We start from the raw sequence: 22173 nt of genomic DNA on the forward strand, positions 1-22173 counted from the left end.
GGTTCGGTCCCCAGCTCCGAAAAAAAAAAAAAAAAAAAAAAAAAAAAAACAGCTTTCAGAGCACCTGATTGCTTGCTTAGTATTGTGCAGAGTCTGGGTTTGACCCACCACACACACCAAAAACTTGCCAGTTCCAGACATCTAAAAAAACGACTTTGTACAGCCTTTACTAGTACCATGTGACCACCTCCAACCATCATTTCATCCAACACCTCAGAAAAAACAACTACACCAGAGGGGCTCCTCCACAGCAAAAGCACAGCGAGACACCTACACAAGGACAAGCTCCTGTGAGTTAAAAATTAACAGAAATCCACTCTGCCCAGTCTCTGGCTCTCAGATGTTGCCAGATATGACAGTCTGCTTCTTTATCGTTAAGCTCCCAAATTTATTACAGTGGTTACACATGCAAATAGAATCTGGGCCCACATACAGAAGAGTGAAAACACTATTAGCCACCAATGTGCTGGCCTCAAAGATGCAATATACACGGATGAACCTCCAGCCCAGTTGGTAGTTTTTTTGTTGCCCAGACCTCACCATACACTAAGCACAATGCTGCAATAAAAATTGATAGTTCAAATATTCATTTGAAAAATGTCTCACAGTTCAAAAATAATACAACTACGTTCAATTTAATCTAGATACAGGTACTTTATTTACAAATATTTAGATAATAGCATTTTGTTACATCAAATAAAGAGTACAGCAGTCTGAATAAATCCTTCTGTCACAAAAACAATTGAGACCCACTGTAACTAACTTTGGGAACTGGGGTATTGCACCTAAACAGGCCGAGGGTCTTTACTTTGTGATTGCCACCTTATATCCCCATGGGTGATTTGTTCTGTAAATATATACACACACCAGCAGGCCATGGTCCCTGGGTGAATCCCTTGTGATGCAACAGTATATAAGCAAATGGATCACGCTAAGTCTTTAACAGAACATACCAGCCTACGCCAAGATTCCTGTAAGTTAAACAAGGACAAAAACGGTGAATCCACCCAAAAAAAAAAAAAAAAAAAAAAACCCGAATCCTATTTTCTGCACATTCCAGTTTTGGCTTTTATTTAACATTGACTATACAAAACTCTGGAACCACATGTTTATAATCCAGAAGATGTACTTTTACATTAGTGTCTGGTAAAGAGGGATTTAAAATGTGTATTTTAAACACAGCATTGAGCTAGGAGCATTTTATATAATGTGCTCAGGCTTACCTACGTGCATTTCCAATGACCTCTCAATTCTCAGCCATTTTAAACTCTGCTAGAAACCAAGAGAAGGGAAGAACTGAGTGAAGCAGGTGCTGCCGAGATCGCTTCCTCTTGCAAGGTGGTGTTCTTCCCGTGGCCAGACCACCCAGTGCAAAGCAGTGACTTACGTTATTTCAGTGCACACATTTAGAAACACCTTCCCTTTTACAAAACAATTTATGCCAACATGACATAAAATAGCCCCTCAAACTATGAACACAAAGGATAATACCAAATTATTTCACTGTAGTGTTAAAAATGCACAATTTAAAATCCCTTAACAGCAGACCTGTGGTTCTGGCTATCTGGTCCAGAAGTTGACCATTCTAAGATAAAGGTATAAAAGCTTAAAATGTGCAATATTAAACCCAGCCTTCTTCCTTTTTCTATACAGTAAGGCAAGAATGCAGCCTATAACACAAAATGTTTACAAAAAGAAAAGCAGGTGAGCACGTTGATTACACAAGAACAGTTAAAAAAAAGAAATCAGCAGGTAAGCCCCAGTGGGAAGATGGAATAGAATCCGCTAGTGTTTCCGCTGATGCCAGGAGCTCTTTCCAGCATTATGTCTGTCCCCAAACACTGCCAGCACCAAGGAGTGGAGCCAGTGTTACTTGTGAACTGCAGCTGTGTCTATTTCCTTGTGTGAAATGGAAGAGAGTAACATGGTCACATATAGGTCACACTGTACAAACTGGTATTTTATACTGTTCCAATGCCAGTAATCAATTTATTTTCTTCATTAAAATAATATACACAGAAGGTATTGTTAGTTAGGTTCCTTCAAATTTTATACATATTTACTTTCTGTTAAAGAGAAAAGAATAAGATAGTGTAAAAATTTAAAAAAAAGATAAAGCTATTAAGCACAAGAAAAGATAAATGGGTATTTTTCCCTGTGCAAGGCTAAGACAGAAGCAAACCTCATCAAGAAAAATGCCACCCCTACAACAGGGAATTTATCCAACAAAAACAAAAGCAGTTGCAGACCCTTTTCTCTACCATCAGAAGTCATTTCACAGCAGTGAACTTACTGGCTACAACAGACATACTCAACAGTTGAAAGATGGGAGAAAGGCTGAAAAGATCAAATTTAAACCGTACAGTTAGACAAAGCCTTGCCAAAGGGAAGGTAAAAATCAGGTCCAGCATCAGTGCTCAGTTTAAATCATAGATTGGTGACAAACCTATCACAAGGACAATCAAAGGGGGAAGTCTAGATTTACCATGCAGGAGAGATTTATTACTCTACTTGCCTTTGATAACCTGATTACATCTAGTTGTTTAGCAGTTTAGTATTGTTAAACTGTTTTTACAAGAGTTGTTTTTTCTTTTTTTAATTAAACCCAGTAAGATGTACAGAAGACAAGAAGGCAGTAAAAAGTACTGCTTCCAACAGACAGAGGTGAAAGGTCAAATGAGGGACCAGAGCAAAGAGGTCACTAGCAGCCACAGCCTTCTCTCTGGGGTTGGGGTTCACTGGTTAGCCGTCCTCCCTGCGGGGCTGAGGGTTTGTGTTGTACACCAGACTCGGCAGCATTCAGATCCAGGCTTCCATCCTGAATGTTCTGATAGATTTTCTTGGCAGCCTCAAGAAAAGCATCTTCTACATTCTCTCCCCTAAAAGACAATCAACAACTTTATTCACAAAGCACAGCTTTCTAGAATATGTAAGGCATTTACGCTGACCTGCAAACCTTTAGTGAACTGTCATGTCTTCCAATTAGCCACTGTCATCTAATAGGAGATTACCAGAAGACTGGGCTAAGAGAACATCGGTTTGCGAACTTCTATCTTCTACTCACTGCAGCTCTCTGTTAATACATTGCATGACACCTGAGATAGCCACTTCTGAAATGACAGCAGGTTCTCCAAATAAAACTTCTCCAAATGTGCTGACAGAATTCCAGGCTTACCAGTATTTTATAAACAGCCATGTGTAAAACTATGCTATCTTTATCATGTGATGGCAACACAGTCATGTTTAACCATGTTCACAGATCGGCTTTCTTGGGACTAAAAATTTGAAGAGGTTGGCCTGTCCTTGCCTGGTGTGGATATAGAACGATGACTGGGGAGTGCTGGGGGTCAATGCTGAACTCCAAGGACAATCAGGAAGTGTTCACTGTGCCCCATTAGCCACTGAGTACATATGTCCTTGAATCATTCTTTAAGGTGATCATTAATGCTGTGTGAACATGCTGGCTGAGCTGCATGTTCAAGATACCAACCTTAACCTTGGCTGTGAGAGTCAGACACTTGTGAGATTGCGCCAGCAGTTTCATGTATTGACCTGGGACCAGGGGACACGATGAGGTACAACTCTTTAAGTTACAAAGGCTCGCACTCCCTTGTACTGTGAAACAAAGGCTTCTGCTCACTGCTCTTCCTGCTGTGGGCACTGTCACAGCCTCACTACACAGCACAGCTCACATGGGTGTCTACAGCATCACCCACTTACACAGCACATGATTCTACTCTACGTGGAACTGAAACATGATCTAGATTTTAGCCATACTTACGTTTTTGCACTTGCTTCAAGGAACAATAAGCCTAAAAATAAAATTCAGACTAAAATTAGAACATTGCAGAGTCAGAAGCACTCTTCAGTCACATGTGAGCAGGGCCCACACAGCTGCCCGTCCTCCTCCTCCAGCCCTTATGAAGGAGCACGTGTCTGAGGCAGGGGCAGATCTGCACTTATCATTCAGTAGCTGCATTACTACGAACATGTACCACAGAAACAAACACTTCATTTCCTTACTCAGATTTCTGAAAAGGTTTTTTTTTTTTTTTTTAATATTAAATAACCTGCATGATCTAAAACTCCTCTCCTTTAAAACTCCCACAGAAGAGTGTTAAGTCTTCAACCCACCGTTTTCTTCAGCAAACTGTTTGGCTTCTTCATAGGTAACATCTCTCTGTGCTTCCAAATCTGCTTTATTTCCTATGAGAATTATTACCTAATTTGTGAACAAAAGAAAAGGTGTCTTAGAACAAAAATACCTATGAAAATTCTCAAATACAAAAGTCTTAACAAGACAAAAAACGACCCCTAAGTGCCCTGGACTACAGAGCCTTTACAAAGGCAAGAGCACCAAGAAGGACCCTGGCAACAAGCTGGGTGGGGGACTGACAACGTGCCGTAAGGAAGAGAAGGCATATTTTAGATTTGTGAGCCCCACAGGAGTTTTGCTGAATATTATTTTTATTGTTGTCACAAGTCCCTTAAAAGTAGAAAAGTCATTCATTAGGTGAAGATGGCTCACAAGCCAGTTAGTTCATATCTGGTCTAGGCCAAAGAGTAAGCAAGATTAGTAAGAATGCCCTAAAATTAAATGCAAAGCACCATAACCATGAACATTCCCTGGAGGAGGCTTGTGGCTTTCAGGTTCTCAAAAGATTCTACAACCCTGAAGAAACTTGAAAACCACCAGTTTAACTCATTCAGGGTAACAGTAATTACCTTCCCCTTAAATTAAAATAAGACAGAGTTAGCGGAGGGCATTAGAACCCTAGAGAATGCAAACTGTGACGTAGAGACAACACTGTCCTAGCTGATGTTATCCCAGGAGGGTTATAACTTTCTATCACTAACTAGCAATGCTTCTGTCTGTGAAAGAAGCTGGCACGGGATAAACACACAATAGGTTCGAATCCTTGGACAAACATCACCTCACCGTCTACTTTGGAGTTTTACCAAAGTAAAACTGTTTAAAGACTAAAGGTAAGAAAACAATGGTGTTTTGGTTATTTAAGGCACAAAGGGCAGAGATGTCAGCCCCTCTTCTGCCTTTCTGCCTCTTTTAACAGATACAGATGTTAGGAAACAATGATTCCAACCAACAAGTACTTCCCAACTTTTTTGTCCACATAAAATTAGTACTTTGTCTCTTCCACTTTCAAATGTTGGGGTCCAATGAACTAATCAATTATTTCTATATAAGTTAAATGGTATAATCAAAAAACATTCTTCAAAGTGCAAGTGACCACTGACAAGGGAAAATAATGTTCATAGTCATTTGAACAATAAAATAATGACACTTAAAGAGAAATCCAGCCTAGGATAGGGTCATTATAAGACAGGCATTCAAACCAAGAGGTAAACCTTCTAGACTGAAGGCTGGGCAGAGCATGTGCCTAGCAGGCACACTGTCTCCATCACTTCCCTCCACCACCACCCTCTTCAAAAAGAAGTATTTTCTCTTCCCAACTACACGTCAATCTCCAGTCTCTACTGCCCACCCCCCAAGAGGTCTGGTAACAAAGAGGCACAAAACAGTAACAAAAATGAAAAGTACATACTTTTCCCATAAAAACAAAAGGCAATTTCATAGAAAACAGTAATATAAAGTAGGCTTTGAAAAACATTTTTTAAATTCTTTAGTAACTCACAGAGCCATATTATACTCTCAAACCCAGAAAACTAACATTGGTACAATTACAGCCCTAAGATACCCATTTTTTCAAACCCATTTCTGTGACTATGTCCACATGTGGTTCTGGGCAGTGCAATAACACTCACCAGCTGTCATCTCCATCTGGGCACAGAACTACCATCACCACCAAGAAACTGCTACTGCTGATTCTGCACAGTTCTATCAGCCACCTACCCTTCACTAACCAACCCTTGGCAATCAGTTTGTTCTTTATCTGTCTACAGGACTGCCATTTTGAAACACGCCAATGGGATCATAAAATATGTAAGCTTTTTTTTTTTTTCGGAGCTGGGGACCGAACCCAGGGCCTTAAGCGCTCTACCACTGAGCTAAATCCCCAACCCCTGCTTTTTAGACTTTTAAACTCAGCAAAATTCTCTTGAGATTCATCAGTGCTGATGCCGTTACCATAACTCCTTCTTTGGTGTGGCTGAATAGCTCACTGTAGTGGGGATATGTAAAACCAAACTGTTTTGCTATTCACGTGTCTGTGGTAGCTGGCCTGCTTTTGGTTTCTAGTTATCACAAATAAAGCTGCTATGGACATTTATCCATAGGCCTCTATGCATAGCAACAGCGAATTTAATATAAACAAAAACAAAAGCTCTAGGCTCCATACTAGCAAAACTGGTCTCTCACCACTCATCCTCTCTTACCGGTCCAGGCCTCTTAGCAGCACAAGAGGTACAAAGCTAAGGGAAACACTGTTCTTCTAACAAACACCCTCCAGGAAACCCACCAACACTGACACCCCTGTAAGCTGGCTTCTGCAGAAGGCCCTGCCCGTCTGCGCTCACCATCACTGAGCCATCACCACATTTCTAACTCATCTTTCAGGTGGTTTTATGGCTTCTCTGTAAACCTGAAGCTTGTTTTCTCTGCTAGACAATAATGGCAGCTGTCCTTTAAACATTTCAGTATCTTTTCTGTCTTGCTAAGAAGTTAATTATTTAGAGTATATAGAATACTTACTTTTAGTTGACATTTTATTCAGATAATTACAAATTCACATGCAACTGTAAAAAATCAAAAAGAGCCCTTGCACAGTTTTGCCCAGTTTCCTCTGATAGTAATATTTTACAAACTTAATCCAGAAGCTTTTTAAATTTATATTTCAGATTATAATAACTCTGAGAGCACCACCTCATTCATAGCTTTGGTTTTTGGTTTTTTTTAAGATCCAGACATAAAAAATATAATAAAAATAGAAAACCTGGAAGCAACCAAAACTAAGAGTTTTCTTCAATTAGTCTAAGAATAAAATCAAGATACTTGGGACTGGGGACGTAGCTTCATAGCAGATATCTGCCTAGCGTACCTGAGGCCTGGGTCTCTAGCATCAAAGAAAATATGAATGCAGTGAGTGAGTGAGTAAGAGAATGAGGGAATAGTCTCTTATTCATACAACCCAAATGACAAGATCTCACCAGTACAAGGCTTGCCCTGTGTGGGTTAGCTGTAAACCTCTCATACAGTTAGGTATTAACTTACAGTGTTTGGGTTGGTGAGGTTCCTTGCATCTGTCAACCAGCTGCTTAAGTGGTTATATGTACTTCTTCTGCAAAGTTAAAATCAGAATGTGTTGGTTCTACACATGATTGCCATTGGTTCAGAACAACAACAACAACAAAAAAGAACCAGGTATGATGTGCCTTACACTGTAATCCCCACAACTCAAAGGCTAGGGTAGGACACAAGTGCCCTGAATTTGAGCCGTCATGGCCCTAAGTGAGTCCCTTGTATTATGGCTTGTACTACAGTGAGACCTTGTCTCAAAAACAAACAAGCAAATAACATATAAATCTATACATACATATACAAACTTTAATTGAAAGATCCAAACTCTGTGTATTTCTACTTTAACAGGATGGTTACTCCAAAGAACAGCTGTAAACAGAACCAACCTAATTCTCAAAACTCTAGCCAAACTTTGTGCTTTGTGCTTTGAAACAAGGTCTCACTCTGTAGGTCAAGCCATCTTCCCTCTCTTAATGTAGCCAACTTTCTCTCAATCCTCCCATGTCCTGGATTACAGGTGCGTGCCATCATACCTGGCCACCAACTCATTTTTAAATAGCTCAATATCCAACTATATTAAGGATATCAGAAATATTTAAGGCAAATGTATATAAACACACCAATATGCAAGCAAACCACAAACTATTCAGAACCAAGATTTGCAGTTTAGACTCAAAACATTCCCTAAAATCATCCAGATGGTCTAGTCACAAATTGGAGAACAGTACCAAACATGTACCCAACAACACACTCAGGGAGACAGTACCTCTGCACCTACCCTCTAGTTACGACTCTAGTCAGAGATAAGGCGGACACACTAAATCAGTACACCACTCATCTTCGCTAGACTGTTCTTTTACTTTCTTCTTCCCTTTTTTTTAAAATGCTTCCCAGGCCAGCCACCAACTTGTGATCTTCTTTCCTCTACTTCCTAAATGCTAGAAGTTCCTTGTCCATACTACTCTGGACTGAGTTAATACAGAGATTAAAAACTGCCTTTAAAAAGGGCATTTAATGCATTCATCTAGAAATTCAAGACCTCAGCTACCAGAAAGAAAGCTGTTATCTTGCAGCTCTTACTTGCAAGGTGGTTAAAGCACCTGGAGATTCAGACTGTGGTATATGTTTACTTTATCTGAGCAAATTTAAAAAGCATGATGTCATCTGCACTAATCTAACTTACCCTAACACAACACATCCACACGCAGACAGGTTCCACGCTAGGATGGCTCAGCTTTCTACTTCCTGACTTCACACTACGTTTACAAGCGTACTCACTGCATTCTGACTGTGGCAAAACTACTGACATAACAAGCTTCAGTGTCAGCTCAGGAAAGTGCCTTGTAACAGTTATAGCTGACACCAAAGATAAAAACTATTATCAAAGCGGGAACTTCTAAGTTGCAAAATGTTAAGGATTGATAGAAATAATTGGTAGAAAAGTGTCATCACTCTTCCAGCAACCTGAGACCATGAATTATCTAAAGTCACCGAGAACCTAACATCCAAAGTACTTTTTTCAGTAAATATTGAAATATAATCAATCACCGTAAGCCCTTTAAAAATACAATTTACTTTTAGCATCACTACAATCAAATTCTAAACCATTCACAGGACCCTCAAAAGAGAGAGTCTGTGCTGCCATGCCCTTGCGATCTTCCTGCCTATTCTAGGTCAGTATAGAGAATCACCTGTGGCCTTTTAACTTACATCTGATATGTATCAGTCATCCTTTTTACAGCTCAAAAACAGTTCACTGTGTGGATATGCCACCTGATTGATGTGTATCCATTCCTTTAGCTGATGGACATTTCTGCTGTTTCCATATGAAGTGCTTTTGATCACTTGAATACACATAAATTTTACCACAATATTACTATACTTAAAATATATATTTAAAAGCAAAATAAACTGCATGTTAAGCACACATCATATTTCAGAGTATTGGTAATGGACGGGACCTTTAATTAAGTCATCAGGAATGCAGTAATAACTCATAATGAGGCAGTTCTGTACCACAGCCAGGTTTATAATCTCCCCACAAGACCATCTACTGATCATGTACCAACTGCCCATACAATGAAGAAAATTAAAACTTACCTTACTATTTGCTGAAAATCTACCGAGGCTTTATGTATATAATTCTATCAGTCCCTATAAATATTCTAACGCGGCATTTTCAAGAGTGTGTCAGAGTGAGAGGAGTCACACAGCAAGGGGCTCCTTCCCTGTGCACAGCTCAGGCTTCTTATGCTCAGCCTCTCTGACTCTTCAAAATGAGCCAGCACAAAGCTTTTTCTCAGTCTCCAGCTCTCACTTGGTCCCACTCACTGTCTCTGTCCCCTCAGGAGGGAGGAGCTCTTCTTAGGAGTGCTTTGGCTGACTCTGCATCATGATGAGAGGCGACCAGTTCATTTTTATCTCACAGCAGAGAAAGACCTGTTCAGGTCTAGTAAGGGGCAGTTTGGCTACATGCTCCAAAGTCAAACCTTTATATTCCTGTTTTGTGACCTCATATCAAATGCTCTGAGTTTCTAGAAAACACCATGTTGTCATGAATTGAATCTTGATGTAGGGTTTTAAGTCACTTCAATTCGTGGTAGAAAAGTGAATTTAAGTAAATGAGTAATATTCAAACATTCATTATACTCCAACACCAAAATGAACCAGTCTACTAAGTGTCTCATGCCTCACTGCTCCTATTCACAGAGGTGTTGATTTTAACACACACCGAATAGAATTCCTTAGCACTAGCTTGCCTTCCTGAAGTGTAAGTTTCATATAAAGCCGCCTCTCTTCAGACAGCTAACTCTGCAGTCTGTGTTCTTCTTTTAGGCCCCATTATCCCATGGTCTTTCTTTCACCAACTTCTAGAGAAGATCAGCATGTTAAAAAGTTTTTCAAGCTTTAGAGCAGAAGTCATAAAACCCCAAATAAATTAATTTACGGATATCCAATTACAAACTAAAGGAGACCCAAATCAATAAAAAAGAAACCATACTGCCCAAAGTAGTGGTTTACTTCAAAGCAGGATGTCATCTTACCTGGTGATGTCATACACCATGAGCGCACCTGCAGCTCCTCTATAGTAGCTCCGTGTAACAGCTCTGAACCTCTCCTGTCCTGCTGTATCCCAAATCTGCAGTTTGATTTTTTGGCCACTAACTTCAATTATTCTTGTACCAAATTCAACACCAATTGTGTGAGGACAATCAGCCATAACTGTTGGAGAAAAGAAAATAGCCTAATTTCAGAAAACTTGTGTGGAACACAGCACAAAAATGCCATGTTCTCAGTTGTATTTTGCTTATCAGTTACAACATACTGACCTTTTTCTCCACCACCCTCAATAGGAATTGTATTCTAAACTTTAGCCAGTGATAAAGACAGAAAAAATTCTATTAATTATTTCAAAATTGATTATAGTGAAAAAATGATACATACAGAAAAAGTGTCTAAGATTTTGGGGGTGGGAAGCTTGAGAGATGTCACAGTCGTGAAGAACATTATTTGCTGTCCTTCCAGAGGACCAGAGTGTAGTTTCCTGTACCACCTACACTGAACAATTCCCAACTGCCTATAACTTTAAGCTCCAGGGAATCCAACACACTCTTCTGGCCTCTGTGTGTACTAGCCACATGTAACATACACATTCATATATACCAACATGCATGATCATGCACACACACACAGACACACAGACACAGACACAGACACACACACACACACACACAAACAAGTTGATAAAAAAATACATTTAAAGTAAAAGAAAAGATAGGGTTAAATTTAACATTTTACACTTTTAAAAATTAATTCGTACTATGTAGTGGTGGCTCACAATGTTTAACCCCAGCACTTTGGAGGCAGAGGCAGGTGGATCTCAGTGAGTACCAGAACAGTCAGGACTACACAGAGAAATCCTGTCTCAAAAAAACAAAATAAATAAATCCAAACAAGCTGCCATGATGGGGCACACCTTTAATCCCAGCATTCAGGAGATAGATGTCCTTGGGTTTGAGGACAACTCAGTCTACACAGTCAAGTCCAGGTCAGCCACAGCTACACAGTGAGACCCTGTCTTTATTTATATATAAGTAAATAAGTATAACCAACATGAATATAACCATACATCATGAATTTTTTTAAAAGACAATTTAATTGGCAATAATACTGTATTTTATCTGCACCTATTAGAAAATCATGGGTCTAGAGAAATGATTCCACAGTTAAAAGTGTATACTGATCCTACAGACTTCTCGAGTTTGGTTCCCAGCAGCACATCAAGATGGCTCACAACTACCTGTAAGTCACTCCAATTCCTGGGGATCTGTTGTTTCTGGCCTCTAAGGCCCTTGCACTCACATGTACATAATCCTACAAGCACACACATAAACACACATACTTAAAAATAAATCTTTTAGGGGTTGGGGATTTAACTCAGTGGTAGAGCGCTTGCCTAGCAAGCACAAGGCCCTGGGTTCGGTCCCCAGCTCCGGAAAAAAAAAAGAAAAAAGAAAAAAAAAAATAAATCTTTTAAAACAAACTGTAGAAAAATAATCATGGCACTTTAAAAACCCAAGTGTAAATATGGAGACAGGTTATAATCGGATGCATAAAATACACTAAAAATAGTGCTTTTTAAAACGTAGAGAACATGAGGATAAAGTAAGCTACTTGTCTTTTTTACCTTTCATATTGAACTTACACTTTTTTTCTGTAAATTGATGAAGCAAGCAAGATTTTCCTACTCCCATATCCCCTGTGTAAAGAAAGCAGACGGCAGTTATACTTCTCAGCCTTCATGCACAGCATCACTGTATGCAATAACTGCTGCGTAACAGAACATCATGCACATCACACTGCAGCCCCTGCATCTTCCTCCTCAAAAGGCAAACTGAGCACTTCTAACTTTAGCAGGATAGACTAGTAAACAACCAACAAGGTGAATAGTACTTGTAATCTGAACTGTTTCCAAATGGGTAGCCCAAGTGCATTCATTGGCCTATCCAAACGAACTATCACAAAAGCAAACGGAAATAAATAACAAATTAAAAATTGGAAGCTTGGCTCACTATGTCTCGTTTTATCTCTACATTACAGTAGATGCCATCTCACAAAGCTATACAAACTTGACATGGCCTTTCTTGTCTTTTCTTATTTACAGGTTGTGTTTTATTTTCCATTGTGGAGATCAAACACAAGTCCACAGCCAGGATAAGCTTGTAAGAGCTTTTCTACTGGTCTGCAACTCAGCCTACCATCTGGGCTTTTCCAGTTATTTACAACCACTCATGGATAAATGCATTAAGACAATCTGAGCAAGGTCTTGACATTTAAAAAGAAACAAAACTCTGTGTGTGTGTGTGTGTGTGTGTGTGTGTGTGTGTGTGTGTGTGTGTGTTTCACGACCAATTCTGAATCGGTGCTCTCTCTCTATTTTGGAATTCAAGAGGACCTGAAACTTTTAGGACATTGGGATATTTCAGCACAAGCAGGAAATTAATTTTATAACCCCAACACTAACATGTTCGCAGGTGGCCCTGAAGAACAACCACCATCATTTCACTACCCGGGGCCATGATGGAAAAGGCATGTGTGTCTTCATCAAAAAGCTTTAGTTCTGAAGTCATCAAAAGCATGCACGTCTGCAGTAGTATGTTCAGGTACTGATGTATAAATGTTCCATGTGTTAGCTTTCTTTGGAGGACAAGCATACACGTTAAGTAAACTTACCGATAATAATATACTTAAAGATGTAAGAGTAGTTGTACGGTGCAGTTGCCATGGTGGCACTGAAAACAAAGAAAACTATGTTAATTCAGCAAACGTTCACAAGTTATAGAAACCTATGACTGCCGCCCTTTCCAAACACACACACACACACACACACACACACACACACACACACACACAAATACATACACATCATTTAAAAATATCATACATATTACGAAAACACACTGACTATACAAACAAAATTTTGATCTAAGTCAGTAAAATTCCCAACCTGATCACAAACTCTCTTTTTTTTTGTTTTTTTTTTTTTGTTTTTTTTTTTGTTTTTGTTTTTTTTGTTGTTGTTGTTTTTCTTTTTTTTGGAGCTGGGGACCGAACCCAGGGCCTTGCGCTTGCTAGGCAAGTGCTCTACCACTGAGATAAATCCCCAACCCTCACAACTCTCTTGAATGTTACTTTAATATTCTCAAGTGATCCACAAAAATATGAAAAAATTGTTTCAAAACACTCCAAATTTTTACTCGAGGAAATATACGAAAAAAGGAGTAATATCAACAAAAAGTTATTCTGGAAATCTTTCAAAGAAGAAAATTTTTATAAATTTAAGTCAAACATCATTAGATAGCTCCTTCTCCCTTTAAGGTTCTTTTCCTTGTTAACTGATCAGTAAGTTGTGATATCAAAGTAATCACTAACATAAATATAACTTTCTCTTCTAGTTTAAATCAACACTTAGCAAAGAATCTAACGTCTAGAACAATCATGTATCCAAATCAAATTGACATCAAAATTAGATTTTATCACACAAAATTGTTGTTCCTATAGATTTTTTAAAAAAGAACATAATTAGCAATTTCATATGACTCAACTTAATACATTAAAAGCACATGAATTAAGTTCTATACACTATTCTAGGAGAAAAAAAATGCTATAAAGCTGTACTCACACTTATGAAATCCAAAAGCTTACTATCAAGATGCTTCCAAGGATCACAGCCTACTGCTGTAGGTAGGTTTAACCTAAGAAAAATCCCAATTTCTTTCCTAAGCTTCCAATTTCACAAGCACAATGACACATACGTTAGTCCTGGCTCATACTCTGGAGACTGAAGAACTGTTTTAACCCAGGATTTTGAGGTCAGTCTGGACAAAACAGAGACCTATGTCTCAACAACAACAATCTTCCCAAGCAAGCCACATGCTGTATAAATGTTTCATGTGCTAGCTTTCTCTGGAGGACAAGCATACATGTTGAATAAACTTACCAATAATTGCATAATTAAATAATTAAGAGTAGCTGTGTCTCGATGTATCTAACACTGTGCTAGGTTCTAGAGAGACATATCCTAATACCGCTATCATCTAATGAATTTATTTTTCACTAGTTTTCAACTAAGGAAAGACAAAAATCATACATACCAAGACTTATTAACTGTCCAAAAATGTGTGCTTTCTAGGGTTTTAATGAATATTTTGTGATAACTTATGCTATATTTCAAATAAAATGTCAACATAATAAAACTGAATCTATAGGAAGAACATCTGCAATAAAAAAAAATCAAAGAAAAAAAATCCTTTAATACAGAAAACTAAAGAGCACATCACATAATTGCAGTCACCTTACTTTGCTGTACAGACAACAATCAATACAAGTCTATGCCTTGCTCCCAATGTACCCAGCATGTTGTGACACATTTATAATCAGTCCTCCAACATTGCAGAAAACTCCCTTAACCAGTTCTTTCAGGAGGAGTTTTTCTAGTTGGATCAGCTGATATCCTAGACTTGGTAACTCTTCTCTTACCTCTTTTTCAGCTACTACTGGCACTCAAACTTGGCCTTAAGCTAGGCAGTGAAGTGGCACACGCCTTTAATCTCAGCACTCTGAGGAGACAGAGGCAGGTGGACCTCTGGGTTTAAGGCCAGTCTGGTTTACAGAGTGAGTTCCAGGGCAGCCAGGGCTACACAGAGAAAAAAAAACCCTGTCCCAAGCAACAAGCAAGCAAACCCACAACAACTTGGCCTCAAGGTTAAACTTGATCTAATTGTTTAACTAACTTTTAAGATTAAATTCCTAATACATTAATTTCTCTTCTGTATGGAAACAGTACATTCTTTTCCTCAAATTAGTTTCTAACTCCTAACTCCTTTCCAAAGTAGTCATTTGTAAACTAGTTTTCTTGCACTCTTCCCCTTGATTTTCCTATTTTCTTCCCATCTTTTGACTAAAATTTTTTGTATATACTTTGTTTCCTATTTTATTATGTTAAAATCCAGCACTAAGGAGGCATACTCAGGCAGATCTCTGGGAGTTTGAGGTCAGCCTACTCCTGTATAGTGAGTTCCAGGACAGCAAGAGAGACCTTGTGATGGATGGATGGATGGATGGATGGATGGATGGATGGATGGACCGACCGGTGGACAGACGGATGGGCAGGCAGGTGACAAACAAGTAATTACAGGGCTTTGTGGTGTATTTTAGTGTTGAATACATGCTTAGCATGTACAAGGCCCTGGCTTCAAGCCTCAACACACAACACCCAAAAATTATGGCCTTTAAACAGTTCCAAAGTCAATAAACTTCAAGTGTTCTAGGAGTAATTGTGAAATTATAATTCAATTCTACTTGAGCTGTGTACATGCTAGTTGTGACACACAGCATCCTCTAAATGTCAACTAAAATGATGAATTCTGACATTTTTTAAAATAATAAGCATTAATACAGTAGTTTTCTAAATAATCACTATTTCAGGATGAACACTGATGCTTTGTTTTTACTTAACCACAATAATTTTTTGGTTCAAGTTTCTTTTATAATTACAAATAAAAACCCTAAAAGCATAAGCAGGCAGACAGTGCTGGGGATGTACCTCAATTGATAAGTGTTTGACTAGCATGTACCAAGATCCAGCTTCACACATAAACAAGACCCATAATCTAGCACTCAGAAAAGAGCACCAGTGAAGAAGTTTGAGATCATCCTTGGCTACATGTTGAGTTTGAGGATAGCCTTAGCTACATAAGACACTGTCTCAAAAGCAAACAAACAAAACACCAAATTTATTCATTTCTGCAAAGGCAGAAAACATCTTTCTTAAAAAATAAGAAACTGGTAAATTTTAAGTAATTTCATAGTCTGTCTATTCAGTCAAAATTACATGTTTACAAGTCATGTGTAAGGGGCTCCTTTTAAATATGCCCACAATTGCTTGAGGAAAGCCAGGAATACTTTCTCAAAGCATGCCACCAAAAAAGTGAACAAAATATGTTTGCCTAGCTTTGGAAAGAGAAAAAATATTCCTCTGTTATTTAAGGGCAAGTTTGTTAAAGCTCAAAGGTCAAAAAAAGGCAGAGGGGGGATGTGAGCAGAAAATGCTGGTTAGTTCACGCTGAAAGAACAAGTCACTCAACCCTGTGGTATCCACTGATTTAAAAAAAAAAAAACTTAGCAATATCCTATATAACTCGTGTGATTAAAATGCATTTTCTTGGGGCTGGGGATTTAGCTCAGTGGTTAGAGTGCTTACCTAGGAAGCGCAAGGCCCTGGGTTCGGTCCCCAGCTCCGAAAAAAAGAACCAAAAAAAAAAAAAAAAAAAAATTCATTTTCTTCCCATTTTGTTTTGTGAAATGGGGTCTCCTTATATCATCTCGGCTGGCCTGGGACTCACTACATCATCCATTTATAATACTCCTGCCTCAGCCTCAAGTGCTACCTTTTCTTCCATTTCTTTTTATAAATAAAAATTACTTGGATAAAACTGATATAAGATGCCTTTAATGCCTTTTTTTTTTTTAAAGAAAAACAAAGAGACTGCTGCATCTATGAAAACAAGTGTGGTGAACAATTTGTAAATTAGTAGCACAACTGCTATGTTTCCATTTTGGGGCACTTAATAAGTACCAGGCAGTACTCTAAATGCTACTTCATCTGACTGTCGTCCTTATAAGACAGCTACTAGGTTGCTCATTTTACAAAAGAGGAAATGAACTCAGAGGAAAGCAGAGTATTTAGCTCAGGCAGTTTGGACCTATACTGTATCCAGCACAGTTAATATCAATTCCCTTTCACAAACAGCACCATCCTGCCATCTGCATGACTACTTTCAGGCACAGTCTGCCTCCTCCAGGTGATGCTTTAAGGCACAGACCTTTCACTTCTTTGCTTCTAATTTAATACTCTGAATAAGAAAAATTAAATAGGGGTTGGGGATTTAGCTCAGCGGTAGAGCGCTTGCCTAGCGAGCGCAAGGCCCTGGGTTCGGTTCCCAGCTCCCAAAAAAAAAAAAAAAAAAAAGAAAGAAAAAAGAAAAATTAAATAATTACATTTGAAGTAAACACAAATTTAAGAAACAACTATCGATGATTGGTAATACTGATTTATTATTATTTATCCACTGTAATAAGGAACATCTGAGAATAAATCATACAATGGTCTGTGTTACAGTAATACCTACATGAATTCTTAATCCTACAACTCTATAAAGCTATTATTTCATGCAAAAACTGAAGAACTTGAGATTTGGAGAAATTCACTCCCTTAGCCACTATTCTAAAGTTAGTAAATGGCCGACCTAGAACCTGAGCTCAGAGGCCTGACTCCAAAGAGCACAATGCTCTCTACTTAACTAATTGTTGAAGACACACGAGGTGGACAATAACTGTCCTTGGCTATCAAAAGAAACCTTCACACACTAACCTATAAGCACTGGCGATTGTTGCACTATGTAATCAAGTGGCCAATTTTAAATATTAAGCATCCTTAATGTTCCTTTAACAAAGTATTTTTCAACTTTACCTTAATCTGAAACATACCACGTTAAGGAAGTATATAAGCTTTACATACCAATTGTATAAAACATGCAACATGTTCTTTTCACTTAATGAAATCATGGACATATTCCTGAGTCAAAATATCTATATTTAAATGGTTACTAAACATATATTGCATGGTAGTTATTGTCACGCCAAACCAAATCAGATCTCTCCCTGAATAAGATTATATAAATGAGTTGTTTTTTTTTAAAAAAAATATTGTATGAGTTGAACATTTTGCCTACATGTATAGTATATGCTCCACCCACATGGTCTGTGGGCAAAAAGGTCAAGCACAATGTCAGGTCTCTTAAAACTGGAGTTCTGGATGGTTGTGAGCTACCCTGTGCATACTGAGAATCAAACCTGGGGCATCTACAAGAGCAGTGGGTGCTTTTGTCCACAGAGCCATCGCTTCAGCCCCAAATAACTAGTTCTTTTTTTTTTTTTTAAGATTTATTCATTTATTATATATAAGTACATTGTAGCTGTCTTCAGACACACCAGAAGAGGGCATCAGATCTCTTTACAGATGGTTGTGAGCCAACATGTGGTTGCTGGGAATTGAATTCAGGACCTCTGGAAGAGCAGTAGGGTGCTCTTAACCGCTGAGCCATCTCTCCAGCCCCCAAATAACTAGTTCTAAAGGTGCTGGTAGAGGCCTCCTCAGAGTAAAACACAGAGACTCAATACCAGGCATTTCCGCAGGCTTATTGTTTAACTCCTCGTGTGTCTATATGCTGTCGTTCACTGTTTATAGCTGCTGTGGTCTCTGCCTCAATCACTGCACAATCTCTATCTAGCTAACTCAACAGCAGGGGAGCAACCCACTAAAGAGTCCTGGTGCCCGGGAGTCTGAATGCTGCTCTTCAGTTTTAGGCTTTATGTATATACTTTGTTATAAACACTGGAGACAAGACCACTTTTGTGATTAAACACCACCAACATGAAAACACCCCATCTCTACTAAGCACAAACCACTATGAAAGGTTTTAACAATAATCAAAAAAGGGAGTAACAATGTCTCTATCTTCACGGACCTCAAGAGTGGGGGTATCCTTGCTTAGAGGCCCCTGAACCGGAATGCTATGCCACATGTCAGTCAGGTGAACAGAAAACTCTCATACTCAATCTAATAGCCAATCTAATTAAAATGGTCAATTTTTTTTCCATAATAGAAATACAACCGTGGGGCTGGAGAGATGGCTTAGAGGTTAAGAGCACTGACTGCTCTTCCAGAGATCCTGCCTTCAAATCCCAGCACCCACATGGTGGCTCACAACCATCTGTAACAAGATCTGATGCCCTCTTCTGGCGTGTCTGAAGACAGCTACAGTGTACTTACATATAATAAATAAATCTTAAAAAAAAAAAAATACAACTTTGGAAAACAATCTGTCCATTTCTGAAACCAACTTTTCATAACTCATTTAAGGTTGCACTTTTGTGTAAATTAATGTAAATAAAAAATTTAAAATACCAGATTACTTAACAACGTCCAAAGAGAAAAAAAGCCTTACCACTAATGATAGTGTGATATGAATAAGAAATAAAGTGCCCCCAAATCTGTGTTCTGACTTCCATATAAGTATTTAACAGAAAAAACAATGATACCTGCACTTGAAAGGATTATAAAAGTTTACTAATAATATGTCTGAAATACAGATGGGTATGGGAGGAGCAGTGCAGACAGACCAAGAGTGTTCACTGCAGACACTCATCAGTAATTCGGTATTAATGCTCACTATACTGATGCTTTATATTGCAAACTTTAAAAAGTTTGAAATATAGTATCTCTTAATATTAATAATTTATCTCCTGTCATACTTTTAAAATACTTTAAATACTTTTGTGTGTATGACTGAATGTATGTGCACATGTGGGTATACATGTAGACATCAGAGAGAATAGCTAACATGAATCCATTCTCTCCTTCTACTAGGTGGGCTTCGGAATCTAACTCTGGTTATCAAGAGGGACAGCAAAAGACTTTACCTGCTGAGCCATCTTGCCAGGCCCACATGCTAACATTTTAATGACATAAACACCTCCAGAGCTATAGTCTGAACATTTTTATCTTACATATCTTGCTAAGAGTATGCAAATAAGACCTATAAAAACTGGCTGCAAGAAATTTTCATGCTCTGTTGCAAAGCTTAAGTTTACAAATATAAAATTTAACATGAAAAACAGAAAGCAGAACTTAAAAAAAACACCCTTAATTCCAAGGAATTTTCAATAGCAATTAGAACCTAAACTTTTTACATCTTTATAATAACTCCACTTATTGAGCCCCTAATGTAAACTAGCTACTTTATAAACAATCTCTAGTCCTAAACATTCATCTTACAAATAAGGAAACCAGGTCAGAAGTGATATATTGATGGTTATATACTACAAATTAGGCAGGTTAGGTTAAGCCAGAGTCTATTTCGACAGGATTCGATCAACACAGTAAACACCCATTATATGGCTAGCAAAACTACAGGCACTTACATGCCAAACCCGAGTTTTCTTTAAATTCTAGTTAATCCTTGAAATAACTCTGAAATGTGGGCACAATTTATAAGGACAGGGAGTCCTTATAGATAAGGACACTGAGTCTGAGAGGTTGATTAACTTGATTAGGGTCAGCTAAGTAACTAGGAAGTGTTACTTGGCCATGCATAGTATGTATAAGGTTTTGGAGTCCCGATGCCTTGGAATCTCACTCTAGTACTGCCATTTCCCAGTTACACAGAATTCCCAAGAAAATTCCCTGCTGAAGGGAAGGGAAAAGGGGGAGCTGCATTATTAGTGGGTCAAATTTGTACTCATTAGTCACATTTACATAAAAGGTCATTGAAACAACATGCCATGACCAGTAAACTTTCGAACACAGCTTTCTTTACAAATAAAGAGGAAATCCTACCACCACCTCTCCTCCAATGAGCATTTGCCAGAGTAACAGCTGACATGATAGAGTTTGGGTCTTATCTGTTATCACCCAGAGTAAAGAGAAAAAAAAAATGGAATTCAGTTGTCACTTCTCTGAACTGATCCAGCATTGTGTGTCTCAGCCCTCGCTGAACACATGCTGTACTACAAAACATACTAGCCTGTATGGGGAAAAAGCCAGTCTGTGTGTGCCATCATTACTCAGCCACAGGACAACTTCTGGCTTCAGTCCGTCGTCCGTCCCCCGCCCCTTAGTAAAAAAAAAATGCGGAAAACTCTCAAAAGGCACTTGAAGCAAGCTATGTGTGAAGACACCTAAACCCGTGCCTGGCACACACTGGAGTTTTTTAACATTCCCACTCCATCGTCTTTTCTCAAATTCTCGAGATGCCCAAACTTTTCCCCTTCGTTATTTCTGGACACTGTGTAGGTTCTAACCCCGTGCAGGCTGGCCAGGGACTTTACATGGATTCGGAGAGCCTCGCGAAACAGTCAGTCCCACACACCCAATCTTCAGGCGGGACTACAGAGCGGTTGCTTACAAGGACACGGGAGGCAGCCCGAGATGCCGATGCGGGGCCTTTTGTAAGATGAGGCCCTGTAAGGTGGGACTGCCACGGCTGGGGCTCGTGGGTGGCAGGACGACGCGACACGCGTGGGGAAACACTGCGGGGGTGGTCTGCAGCTGCGGGCAAAGGCGGCGAGACCCGGGCCTACGGAGGCCACGGTTGTGCGCCGCAGGCCGGACAGAAGAGGTGGGAACACACCCTCCCCGCACGCTTCGGAGCGGAGGTGCGGGCAGGGAGCGCGAGCCCGACGGGGCGGCGCGGGCGACAGCTCGCCCCGCAGAGTCCTGTCAGGCCGGCGCCCTCCGCCGACCCTCGGGCCGGCCGCGGCCTGCGGGGCCAGCCCGGGACGCCGCCCGCCTACCTCTCGGCTCGCCTCCGCCCCTTGGAAGGGCCGGGCTGGGAGGCCGGCTCCGGGCGGCCCCTGCGGAAGGCCTTGGTTACCTGGGGGGTTGCTGGTGGCTGGGCAGCTTTCCGGACGGGAGGGGGACGTCAGGACGAGGAAGCGGAGGGCGGACGCGGCGGGAGGGCGGCCGGAATCCGTCGGCCAAGGCCCTGGCAGGAAGGCGGGCTGGCCTGAGGTTGCAGACACTCGGGAGGTAGTCGCGGTGGTGGCGGCGGCTGCTCCTGCGGCTCCCTCAGGATCTTCCTCGGGCTGGCCCAAGATGGCGGCGCTCCCTGCACAGGGTTTCCTGTCACCCTCGCAATGGGCCGGACCACAAAAGAAGGGGGGAGGATGCGCGCGCAGCCAGCGGAGCCCGGAAGAGGGTGTTGGAGACCGACCTGACGGCCACGCCCCTTCCTCAGTTCGCCCCTTTGGAGTAGACCCGCCTCGGCCTCAGCCCGTCCCACTGGTCCTCACGCCTGAAGGGGCGGGGAAAGAGGTCTGCGCAAGCGCAGATGTGT

General features: G+C 40.0%; 1 protein-coding gene across 3 annotated transcripts; it reads right to left on the reverse strand.

Moving 5' to 3' along the window:
• Positions 1 to 634: 634 nt before the first annotated feature.
• Positions 635 to 21964, reverse strand: Rab14 (RAB14, member RAS oncogene family). 3 transcript variants are annotated; one of them, XR_015683453.1, is made up of 9 exons: positions 21712 to 21964; positions 12950 to 13008; positions 11922 to 11975; positions 10261 to 10438; positions 8927 to 9060; positions 7190 to 7256; positions 4135 to 4222; positions 3782 to 3812; positions 635 to 2879 (listed from the first exon to the last, which is right to left on the reverse strand). XR_015683453.1 is itself a non-coding variant. In NM_053589.3 (8 exon segments), coding segments are annotated over 7 exon segments (648 nt in total). In that variant the 5' UTR covers positions 13002 to 13008; positions 21712 to 21928; the 3' UTR covers positions 635 to 2701.
• Positions 21965 to 22173: the final 209 nt, after the last annotated feature.

The sequence above is a fragment of the Rattus norvegicus genome, chromosome 3 (assembly GCF_021556685.1).
Source record: "Rattus norvegicus strain SHRSP/BbbUtx chromosome 3, alternate assembly SHRSP_T2T, whole genome shotgun sequence".
Taxonomy (NCBI): Eukaryota; Metazoa; Chordata; class Mammalia; order Rodentia; family Muridae; genus Rattus; species Rattus norvegicus.

Coding starts and splice junctions, on each gene's coding strand:
- Rab14 (XM_087654890.1), bottom strand. CDS start 13,001: ATGGCAACTGCACCGTACAACTACTCTTACATCTTTAAGTATATTATT. Junction 10,439..11,921: donor TCAATTTACAGAAAAAAAGT/GTAAGTTCAATA, acceptor TTTCTCCAACAG/TTATGGCTGATTGTCCTCAC. Junction 4,223..7,189: donor ACCTCACCAACCCAAACACT/GTAAGTTAATAC, acceptor TTCACAAATTAG/GTAATAATTCTCATAGGAAA.